This window comes from Hypomesus nipponensis, chromosome 3 (genome assembly GCF_054491055.1).
Source record: "Hypomesus nipponensis isolate SF chromosome 3, ASM5449105v1, whole genome shotgun sequence".
Taxonomy (NCBI): Eukaryota; Metazoa; Chordata; class Actinopteri; order Osmeriformes; family Osmeridae; genus Hypomesus; species Hypomesus nipponensis.
In genome coordinates, this window is record NC_140363.1 from 8,058,534 (window position 1) to 8,071,472 (window position 12,939).

General features: G+C 39.6%; 1 protein-coding gene across 1 annotated transcript in view; it reads right to left on the minus strand.

Annotated features, from left to right (window-relative positions):
- alk (ALK receptor tyrosine kinase) overlaps positions 1-12,939 on the minus strand; it is a 208,494-nt gene that overhangs the window by 54,727 nt on the left and 140,828 nt on the right. The window contains exon 5 of the mRNA XM_084683172.1: positions 719-864. Within this exon, the coding sequence (XP_084539298.1) occupies positions 719-864 (146 nt within the window). The remainder of the gene's footprint in view (positions 1-718; positions 865-12,939) is intronic.

Sequence of the window (12,939 nt, forward strand, 5' to 3'; positions counted from 1 at the left end):
AACTATAATGGATCTCATGCTTCTGCACAAAATATTATTCTGATCTGACTATCGAGTAATGATCACACCTCTGGGTCTATCACTTCATGAAATAAGTTTGATCTACGTTCTTTTTTATGTCCTCAACATGTCTTGGAAATGATTCCCTACAGTTCTACCACCACAAATCAGACGAAATTGAATCAGAGGTATTAATTCAATTTCTGCTCGGATCTTGAGCTTCAGACGGATACTATCTTGGTGGCACGCAATCCAAGTATTTCATTTCAACAGACGGTTTCAAGTTTAAATCGTAAAATGCTGTTGTACATTTTTCAGTTTAGTAACATTTCTGCGTACAAAATCCTCTGAACCTTTTAATAGAGTTTTTCCACAATTGCTACCAACTTTCCTCAGATTTTTCATGTGTGAAGTAGGAAAACAACCTACTTGACCCAATGATACTGTTAGACATTCAAAAACGTACGGTTTGTTCCACTATCAAATGTTGGAAAAATATATAGTTCTTTCTCCAAAATCAGCCTTTTAGATGTGACTCAACTGAAAACGTGTACAAAAATGAAATAAATTCCTTTCCATGAATTCAACACAGTTGGCGAAGTCACATGAAATTCACAACAATCCCAACTTCAAACCCTCACTCTCTCTTTCTCTCACACACACCCACACACACAGACAAACAACACAAGAGTCACCATCAGATTGAGTGCTCACTTACCCACAGTGCAGTTTGTGGTGAAGCTTGGTTCGATGGTAGCGGTCCTAGTGGCATCTGCATTCTGGTCATTGTGCTGGTCGTAGCTGGCCGAGATTCGGAACGGCGTTCCGCCGTGGATCCCCAGGGTCAGGTGGACCACTGCCCAGCTGCCAAGGAGACACAGGAGCAGCATGATCAGAGCTAGAATGAGACGCCCAGAGTGGCACAGTCCCTCACTGTACGGATAGGGGGTCAGAGCCGGAAGGCCTTCTTCCTCCTCTTGGTGCTCCATCCTTTGTGAAGCAGAGGCAAGCGGAGGTCCCTCAGTGCTCTCATGGGGACCTCTGTCCAACTCCTCTTCCTGCATTTTACATTGGTTCCCTACTGCTTGCTTTGTCTCGTGCTGCATTCCCGCTCCTTGTATTTGCTCTTCCCTTGATCGTGATAGGGTCTCGCAGGCCGTGTCTCTCTAGAATTAGCCGACAGGTGGTGTGGACTGTACTCTAAGCTTAGCGTGAGAGGTGCAAATTGAGCCAGCAGTGTACGTGTGTGTGTGTGTGTGGTCAAGGAAGGTGTGAGCACCCCCTCTACACATCAGGTCCAGCTCCTATGTGGAAGTGACTGACTAAGGACTGGCTGGCTAGTCCGTAGACGAATGCCTTCCCCTTGACGACCTCCTGCCTTTGTGGACCATAATCCCTAATTTTATTAAGCAAATCATGCTGATTTCAGTTTGGCTCCGGGCAACCGACCAATGGATGCTCTCTCTCACTCTTTCTCACTCTCTCTCTCTCTCTCTTGCTCACTGTCTCGCTCCCTTTCACTTCCTCCTCCTCCCTTGCCCTCCAGGCCCCACCCATTTATCCCATCCACTCATGTAAGTCTGAATGTTGTGTATTTATATGTTTACTTCATTATATAATACATTTGTGGTCTTTTCTCAACCTAGTATATCAGATAGGAACAACAAGCTACTTTAATGTTTGCCCAATATTCTACTAGATGCATCCCATTAAGCCAACACAGCTATTTCTCAGTATAACCATCTGCTGTTGCGCAACAAACACTTGTTTTAAAATACCATACTGTCGTTTGCATAAAACATGATTACTCTTTTTCAACAAATTAACTTCTTGGAATTCAAACACATTTGAACCCCTCCTATGAATAGTCATACCAAATTATTGAAATGCTAATCAAACCAAGCCAAACAGCAGTGCTTTTGCTTATTTGTACCACCTGTATAATCAAATAAATGATATGGATATACTAATACTGATTTTGAAGTGCATCTCTCATGTGACTTGTATTTAATCCCAGTTTTTTTTATCGAAAGAAGTTGTTTACAACAAATGTACTTTTGAAGTTGAACCAACTGAAGTCTAGCCTTACGCAGTAGCACCATTATAATTTAGGAAGAGAGTTTTAGTTAGTCTAATAATTTTACTGAACCAATCCACATACATCATATCATGTCCTTGTAATATTGTAAGAAGTGTGAGAAATTGTTGAGAAAAATTGAATATGAGTGCATTGATTTAAACCTAAATAAACTTAGCCAAGCTGTTTCCATAGCAATACAAATTGAAGAAAAAATCCCAACATCCCCAGCTCTATATTATATCCATTAAATACATAATGACAAAATAATGATTCCTTGAAATACCATGAAAAGAATATATTTGTATATATTCTAATAACATCCTATGGATTGTTTTTAGTTCTCACAAATGCTATAAATGCATATTTCTTTATGTTTGTGTGTGTGTGCGTGCATGCACTGTCATGCATGCATGTGTGCACGCGGATGGAAACACAGCCGACGTGATCCATTTCAGTTTCACATGCTGATTTGTATCGAGTTTGAAGGAACATCTGATGTAAATCAGATAGGGGGAAAAGGTGAGTGGGGTCTTTTGAAGAGGCCGTCACGGATATTATTGCACCCTCTGCAGTGCTGATGAACCATTAAAAGATCAGGAAGAGGAAACAGAAAGGAGCTGTGGCTTCAAGATGGTTATCTGGTTACCCCAAGATAAAGTCAAAAGTAACTCCTTGGTAAAAAAAAAAAAAGAAAAGAAAAAAGAGACAAATGCACACATGCCAATATCTGCTGCATCCACATAGGTACTACACTGTACCGTGTGGATGAAGTCCTGGTAGGCTCCATATACACACACCATTCCTCCCCCTCTACACCTGCGCAGGACACGCCCCTTTTCCTTCTGACAGGCACACACAACCAGAAAAGTCTGATGGTTATATTTTTGATTCATTCCAGTCTTCACTGTATCTCCACTGTCCTCCTCTTCTCTAACCAGCGCTACTGCAGCTTAGGAAGGCTTATTTGTACAGACCAACAAACTTTCAAGAGCACATTTTTACACAGTACTTGTATTGACACATAAACAAATATAATTCTGCCATTCATTGGTATTCTTAACCAATACAGTGAGTGCCGGAAATTGAGAGCACATTTTTCTTCTCCTTGTTGTTCTTCTCTGATCACTAATTCACCCTCCAAACTCCAAAATGTGATTTGTTTTTGAAGCCACAGACAACCAAATGGCACATTGTAATGAATGTAGTGTGTGACAGTGAGTAATGTACAGTACCATACAATTGCATATATCTTGCACAATATCTCATTGGATGTGAGGAAAGTCTGACAAGGTCAAAATAAATGTGTAAAATGTTCACTATCAAAAGTATTGTGTGGCCTTTCACAGGCACAAGTTCATTGAATAGTACATAAATGTAATCCTTTGCAATTAACACAATCAATATACAATTCCATTAAAAGAACATTGTCCATTCACAAACTACATCTTCATCTAGCAACATAGGATTTATTTAATGATTTGAATGTCCTCTTTAAACTAATGCCAACAGAACAGCAGGAGTAGATGAATCAAACTAAATCTGATAATCATTGTGTCATGCAAGGCCCTTGATATAAATTAATAAACCACAAGGAAATACAAATAAGCAAGTGAAATGAACTTTTTTATACATTAAAAAAATTAGATCACAGATGATATTTCTTGTTAAAACTTCTCCTATAAGCCCTATAATTGTCAATGGGTTGTTGGTTGGCTGTTAATGTATAGTTAATCAATTGAGCCACAATGTAGTCTTTTTCTTAAGCATCGCATTATTTGACAAACAAAACAACAACAGGAAGCAACAACAAGAGAGCACTGGATCCAGTTAAAATAGTTCAGTATATTCAGATAATTAAATAATAAATAATAAAAGACATCACAGTTTATAAATGTCAAAAAAAAAAGATATGATTGTACCTTTCAAACACTGACCAGCACAAAAACATTGTACTGTGTACTGTACACTCACCGCTACAAAACACAAACTGACAGCAGGCCTGAAACTAATGTCACTGTCAATTAATCACAAGTTTTTCATTATTCTATTAATTGATGCTTATGTGTGCTGTGTCTCGGCTAATGCAGGCCCATTCCTGGTCATTATTTGGTTGTTGGGGTCATAACCATACTGGGATTATTTGTTTTGCAGGCTCTGGTTTCCATTATCCAATGACCCATCCCTTGGATGGTTAAAGGCTTAAATAACTAGATTATGCTGTTTTTGTGTAATTAAAATGTTTCCAAATACTGGGTCTTCATCATTCTATGAGGTTTGTACACCACTTACATCTATGGTCTATCTATTAATGGTATTAATCATTCATATTATTATTCCTTATTATTGTAATTTAGGAGCCTCCACGACTTAGATGCACGTAGTTCTAGATACTGAGGGCATGACCATGCAAGAAAATGTGTGCACACAGAATGGTTGCACAGACATTTACTCGTATTCACAGATAAACATCTACACATTCACCCAAACACACAATTACACAGCATGATGGTGTAGCATGACAGACTGAGCCTGTGGAGCCCTCTTGGCGACTGCCTACTAAGATAGTCATGTTTCATTCGTCAACAAACCATAATGATGGACCTGTCATCGAGCACTCTTCCTCTATGTTTCCACTCAGTTTGTATGCTTGTGTGCTTGTGCTTATGGAGTGTGTGTGTGTTTACATGTATGGGAGTGAATGACACTTTTCCCTGGTTTGTCCCCTCGCAGTCATACGCCACTGTTAATAAGTGAACTTTGTCCTCTGTGAGAAACGTATTCCCTCGGCTAAATTAAGTGACAGCAAGATTTATTTATTTACAAACAATTGCTCCCCATCCAAGTCGTATCAGCATTTGCAAGAAAATAATGAACAGTTTCGCAAACCTTTTCTTAATGTGTCTTGTTAGGGTTATCTGAACCAAATATGAACAACTAATGTATAATTGTAGCTGTATCTGTACTGGCTAAGACATGAGATGAGATAAAATGTAACTGTCATATCTAGTTGGTGACAATACGTTTAATCACACATCAGGAGAATAAAATACATACAAACGTATTTGTTTATCTTAAGGCATACTTAACTTCAATAAGTCAATAAGCCTTTCTACCACTTAATACCATTCCCGTCTGAATGGACTGCAGGTAGCTTTATATTTGTATTTGAGTCCAGATCATGTTTAAAATCCCATGGCTGTAACAAAACCACAGCAAACTTCTCACTCAACAACATCAACTTAAGGGTAGGCTTTACAAGCAAACCAGGAGTTCACCACATGAGTAGAATTGAACATCAATAAAGCAGAAGATAGGGAAGGGAACCAACGGGTATAGAGAAACAGTTTTACATGGTAATGGCATTTTTTGCCCTTAGAGAAGTCAAGCGGGCTTCGATCATAGGAACTTGGTAGGTGGTTAACATCGAAGGGACTTTTTTTTATACGGGGGAGATGAAATTGATTGAAAATGAGGCTGTGGGGATGATAGTGGTATGTGTGTTTGGTGAGAGAGAGATTGTGGCTTTGGAGATTGCAGGATCAGGGTATCTATTTAAGCCACATTGATTTTGACAGTCAAATTGCGCACTGCACAACAAGTGGGGCCCGATATGCGAAGAAATCGGTTGATAAGATCAACTGATGTGACATGAACAGCCGAATGAAAACTACTTCCTCAAAACGAAGTGGGGCACATTTGAATGTTATATGTTGGAGGTGGGGGAGGTCTGTTGTTCTACACCTCATCGCTGTTTTTTAAACACACTCAGGGATATGTGTTTGTTTGGATTATGTTAGGGTCAAAGTTAGGGCACGGTTGTACATCTTAGATCTTGATGAGACAACTACATTTAACATTTTCATAACTGTACACCCACAAAATCTGGACTTTGGCAAATAAATAAGAGTTACAAAATACAGTTTGGTTAAAACCAAATTTAGTATGTTAAAACTGATAGTTATTTTGTACAATGGTTTTTCCTTTTGGTTTATTAAGATATCGACATTGGCTGATTTCAAAATCTTTTTCTAAAGAAAAATTGTGAATAGTGAAGGAAGTGTGTTGAACAAAAGTTTAGGATAATTATGGGGAGAAGGGAGGAAACCAAACTAAACATAACCCCACAGATATCTCATTGTGTAATTTGGCAGAAATGAAAGGGAGCCACAAAGAACCATCAAACTAACTGAAAGAAAGAGTGGAAATGAGGGAAAGAAAGAAGAAATAAACAGAGAGAAAAGAAAGAGCAAAGCAGGACATGTGTGCAATTTTAATTTTCTTCACAAGTCTACGCTACCAGTAAATCTCAGTTGGTGAGACAATTTTAGATGTCCTTAAAACATTAAAAGCTACCCCTACAACTTCACTTCCACCGCAGTGTTAGAAAGAAACACGCTCCCATGTGCTTGTCCCTCTCAAACCTTGAGCACCTGCTTTTCAATTTCAATCACGGCGGTGAAGCTTTGTCACAAAACTGTGGCTCAAAATGAAAGCGAGAGTTAAGTCCTGGTGAGATAAGGGGTCTCAAACCTTTTACAAACTTAACACTTCATGCGCAGCCTCTCAAACTAAAAAACAAAACCTCAAAAATGAGGTTAGCTATGACACACAATTCACACTCATATGTTAGTTCTGTGGATAGAGAAAGCGGATGAAAAAGGGGTAAGGTCTCCCAGCATGCGCAACCCGCCCTCTTCAGAGGATCCAGAATGCAGCGGCCCTTCTGGTCTACAATCTACCCAGACGCTCCCATGTTACCCTGCTCCTCATCTCCCTCCACTGGCGTCCCATCATGGCCCGCATCAGATTCAAGACCCTGGTACTGACCTTCCGAGCAGTGAACGGTTCTGCACCCGACCACATCAAGTCTCTCTTGCAGCCTTACACCCCCACCCGCCACCTACGGTCTTCTTCAGACAACCGCCTGGTGGTCCCTCTTCTCCTGTCTGGCCCCCCAGTGGTGGAATCAACTCCCCTCAGAGACACTGACTGTCTCTCTACCTTCAAGAAAAGGCTCAAAATGCACTTGTTCCGGGAGTACAACGGTACTTATGAATGGTTTGCTGGACCCAATGCTAGTTTCCTCAAGGATCACAATGCCTCTTGCTTAGAGACTTGTTGCTCTGATTGGTAGTCGTAACTGATTTAAACTGTTGTACTCGCTGCAAAATATTTTATTTTATCTTATTTTTTACTGTTGCTTGCTTTTCTACAGGTACACTTGCACTTATAGCGATTCATTTTGTCTAATTGTAACTTGCTTAACTGCATGCTCTTATGGTTCTTCCCTTTGGCACTTATTTTTGGTTGTTCACAATATGTGCTTCATGTTTTGGCTACCCACAATGTTTTGGGGCTATCTTGTTGTTATCATCAGTGACCTATGCACTTTGTAAAGCTCTCTCTTGGAAGTCGATTTGGATAAAAGCATCTGCTAAATGAAAGCATCTACTAAATAAATAAATGTAAATGTAAGGTGCACTGTGCATGCAAATATCAGATCACCAAAATCTGAACAACCGATTAACAGAAAATCATGTGACTCTTTTACTGTTGATGTGTTGAACATCAATGCATGGCTTAGTTCCTTCTGATTTATGCATTAACTTTTATTATTCATGCATTAGTACTATTTTGACATAGGTCACCTGTCTGTGTATGTTAACACAACGGTGGTGATTGTGGTGTATGTGTACAATTATCTTTCGAACCAACAGTTCTCAATGCGTCTGCCTAGAATTCCAAATTGAGCGATGTCTAAGTTGATAAATATAAGATGCAAAAAGTTTTCACAAATTGAATCTATGGCTGCAAACAACGGAGCCGTCGGATGTGAAAAACTAAAACACTGGTGACACTAATAAACTGTCAGCTGTCATGAACTGAATGTGTCTCCCAAGGAGAGATGTCTCTCTGCAGAGGAAGATAAGTAAAGGCTGGGCTCTAGAGTGCGGGCGTCGTCATTGCGCCTTTATCTGTGTGTCCTTGCATGTGTGCCTGTCTTATTCAGTTGGGCTTCCTAAGTGAGTACAATTCATCAGCTCCTTGTGCAGGCTATCTGCGGCCACCTGCCAAATGTTAAGGAAAGTGAAAGCTGACAGGGTACAGTGGTGACGCTCCGGGCTGCCTTGCTGAAACAAAGGTGGTGATATCTTGAGTCTGCGACTCTGGGCTAATTGGCCAGCATTACAATGGCAAGTGCTAATAACGTTAGAGCTGTAATTACTTTGCAGTTTGACAGTTCAGTAACCCCAATGTCGAACAGCCAGTCTGTGATGGGATGTGGGGTGAAGAGGGAACCCTGGTTGTTTATAGGGTCTCGGGATTTCCATGGACATCCTTCAGATATGCATGTCCACAGGGTGTAGAACACATTAGGTCACACCATTAAAAATACACAATGAACACATACTCACACTTGATATGCAAAGGATTACAAACACACACCATTTGTTTGAATCAGGTACACAATTTGTCTACAACGCTTCCCAGATTTATTTGATTTTATACTGTACACACAAAATAACTAGCCAGCAGATCAATCATCCAAACAGTTCATATCATTGGGTGTAGAAACCTGGTCACTGTCAGTGCACTGACCCAGTGCATGGAAGTAACAATGACAAAGGTCCACCAGATCTTAAGCATCAGAATAGTGTAACCTGGCAGTACTGGCTACATGCCTTTCGGCAACCTGGGTTTCGATCTGGAGTGATCAGACCAGTTGAACAGCATCCAATCACTAAACATCAACTAAATCACATACATAATAATTCTAATGTGTAAATAAACATATACAATATGAGTGTATGAGCGTGTTGTGGAAACATATAGCAGGACTGAAAGGGAAAGCTGTAACCTGTCCAACTATTTTTACTGCCATCCAGGGTCTTAACAGAGGGCACAGATAGACAGGAACAATTGTCAATTTGTTACCGGATGTCTATTTCCTCTCCTCGATCATTTGCCATCCTATTCCACAATAAATGTTGTGATCAGAGCCAAAATTGAACCAATTTTCAGGTTGGGTGTGCTTACCATGCTCTTTTCCATTCATTGGTGTTTACAGTGCACTGAAATACTTTTTTGTTCTTTCAATCAGGCTTTCTCTTTGCTTTGTGATGCACACAATTATTTGGCAGCTGTTGACCAAACACTCTTACTACATTCCGAAAGCCAAACTCCCCTGACTTGTCTACTGGATAAAATCAAATGACTTTCATTATGTAACATCTGATCAACAGATATGCTGTGACATAGCTGGTTTAAAGTGTACTTTGGATGTCAGTAACACTTTTCAGATGTAAATCCCCTAAATTGGAATATACTAGGGGTTAGTAAGCTCGCTAATCTGATTCGAGGAGCAACACTATCATTCCTCGTAAGTACTGGCCAATTTAGCACTTTGGAAAATGTTCGTATTTTAACACTTTCTGCTAACCCTACACTTCCATAGAAATGCACCTTTTTTTCTAATTGTTCATTTCAGTGCCAGGGAAACCTATTCATTTGGCTGGTAAGTTTACAGTCATGGGCTCTACAGTACTGGTATTGTTACAGTTTGACATTTCACATGTGTTGTTGAGGCAAGTTTTAGTATTATGTGTAGAACAACAAAAAGGATTGCAATTTGCTAAGATCTCATCAACGTAGGATATTTACATTACAAGCACATCACTTTTACACCCTTCCCCTATCCCCCAAATTGTCTCTTTTGAAGCACAAGCACATTCCCAATTGAAATGTCAGCAAACCGTTATGTAACAAAACACATTACATAATGATGTGCTAAGTTAAAGCCTGACAGCATTGCGCAGCCTTTTCTCAACCCAAAAACGTAGGGACATTGAAAAGCAGAATTGACAAGGAGGAAACTCATGGCTCCACAAAAAAATCAATAGTCTTAAAAGATATATCATTTTCCAGATGGCTGAGTGGTTAGGGAGTCGGCCTATTAATCAGAAGGTTGCCGATTCGATTCCCGGCCGTGACAAATGACGTTGTGTCCTTGGGCAAGGCACTTCACCCTTTTGCCTCGGGGAGAATGTCCCTGTACTTACTTACTGTAAGTCGCTCTGGATAATAGCGTCTGCTAAATGACTAAAATGTCAAACATTTTAAAATATTATTGCACATAGTTCAGACCAGAAACACCAGTGCTTTGACAAATAAAGGGTTTGTATGACAAAAGTTAGTGAAACTGTGGTGATGTAAAGGCTGAATTGAAAGGCAGTGCAATACTTGAGATAATCACTGTGCTAACGGTTCCTGTAACCTACATTGTCTGTCCATGGCTATGACTCAATCCTTCCCCTAATACATCACTCCATCTCCACACTCATTTCTGTGTTGCTCTCTCATCCACCCTTTTCGGTCAGTCATCCCCCCACCCCCGTTATCTCTAGCTACCCTTTCATTTTTTCACTCCCTCCTCCCCTCTTACCCTTAGTCTTTATATCTCCCTCTATTTCAGTCTGGATCGCTTCTTTTCTCGTGAGTTCTCCACAGGTTCTCTTCATTTCTCACTCACTGTTTTCTCCATCACTGTTCCCCTTCATGTTATCCCTTGACGGGGTTTGATCTCATTTCCCCCCCTCCATGCTTACGTGCGGCCCTTTGTATTATTCAGTGATTAGCATTCTGCAATCAGACTCTTTTAATCCAATAATGGTTTCGTGAGGATGAAAAACCACTTTAATCACAATGGGAAATGGCATAAACCATGCATGTGATGTGGCCTGTAGAAATCTGAATATGTGTGTGTGTGTCTGCAAGGAGGAAATCAAATAGGCAGTCTTTTCTTTTGAAAACAAACTGTGACTTGGGTCGATGCGTTAATACAGTTTTTCGTAATAGCTGCTTTGCTTCCCAAATTGTATTCTTGTGGGTGAAATTTGACAAAACGACCAACAGGGGGATCTTGGAGCAGATACTGTTGCTTACAATTACAGTGAGTCTGATTCACTGAGTCAGAACAGGGAGTACTGATGCTATTGTCTACAATTATACCGTGGTTTTACACAAAACTGCTGAACCTGTGTATTAACGTGGAATCTCCAGTCTCCTGTCCCATTAAGTCATTATTCCCATGCCAAGGTACTGATGACTTGAATATGAGCTAGAGTGAGATAGATCCTCAGTTTATAGTTTTGACTTGACTTTATCCAAGTTTCCTAAATATGTTTTCTTTCATAAATTTGTAAAATGATTCACGAGCCCCAAAAAAGAGGATTGGACTATGATAGACTCGGTCAGTTTATTCCTCTATTTCCCTGCTGACATTCTGTCTTGTGTTGTAGCAACAATTCCATTATGTTTTTTTGAATTATCTTTACGGAAATCCCAAAGGCCAAACCAAAAAAGACAAATAAAACATTTAATACGTCTGAACAAGATTCTCGTCCAAAGTACTTAATTGATTTACTGAAGATCACCAGGGAAATTCACCACTGCCAGCTAGCTTTGTAATTGCCTTGCTGAAATATAGATACATGCATTTTGACGCTAACATTTGAAAGTAAGCTTGGATGTCTGAATTGAAATTAGGTTGAGGGTAGAGGGTTAGAGGGTTAGGGTTGCAATATCATGCAGTCATGATACAATTGAGATTACACCAATAAACCTTTTAATATCCTTTCCAAAAACTTTGAGAAAGAACATTTTGAGTTAGGAGCAGAAAGGTTCAATGAGGCCACTGCAAGTTGAACCCTTACTCAAAACATTCCTTATTTAATTATTTGGAAAGGAAAGAAAAAGGTGCAGTGGGATGTTATTTTTTTCCCAGAGCTGAAATATATGTGTAAACTTACAAAAACATTTTACAAATACAAAATGGCACAACTAGCTGGTGGAAGGATAGATGAAGGCCTCCCGTAACATTTATTTGATAGAGGAAGAATTTCAGTTGCTCTTCTTTATATTTATGTTAAGCCTATTTTCGCCAAATAAATCATTCCACTGGTTTGCGTTCCATCTCATTAACTGTGTGCGGTTCACCCTGGTACACTCAGTGCTTATCACAACATACACAGAGTTATGCATCCAGAGTTCAAATGCCTTCCGACCATGAACCATCCTTCATTGTGTTCTCCTCTCACAATGGCAATTTTTATTGCAAAGACAAATTAAACAAGGCTTTTGATTTATTTTACATGGCATATGATGAAAATATGATACTTAGAACCTCTGATGTCTCATTTCAGTGATGAAAACCTTGTTACTGTGTCCTAGAGTGCAATGAAATTACAAAGATGAAAGGCAAAGGGGATGGGGTGGAAGTTGTGGGGGGGGGGGGGGGCTGTTCACATGACAACTGCTTGCACTTTTTAAAACTTGAATTACCCTTCAAATTCAATTACTTTGCAACCTCATGCTTGAGACCGCCAAAAGGAAATTGTTCAGCCAAATGACAGCTTTAGTGATTAGTGGGAGTTGAGGTTGACTGTTGCAATAACACTCCATCCTCTCCAAGATATGCTTTATTTTTTATCTGAAGCCAGAAATATGTTTGCATTTCCCCATTTATTAATTTATATGTATATTTTATCCTAATTATTAAGGAAATAGTTATAAAGTATTTATTTGGAGAGCTCATGAAAGAAATTATTTTTGCATGTGTAAATAGTAACACTTAAACACAAGGGAGCTGGATGTCTGGTAGAAAAGTTTGAATTGAATAATACATGATGGCACAGAATGGTGATACCTGAATGTGAAGCTGTGAAGCTCAATAGGGTTTACGGCTAAGATGTACAACATTGCTATCTGATGATATAGTCACACAGTGGTTGATGTTGGTTGAGGTACTGGAAGCTACCTGGACCAATGCACAAGGTGAATGCCGTTCAGAGGTCTTCAAC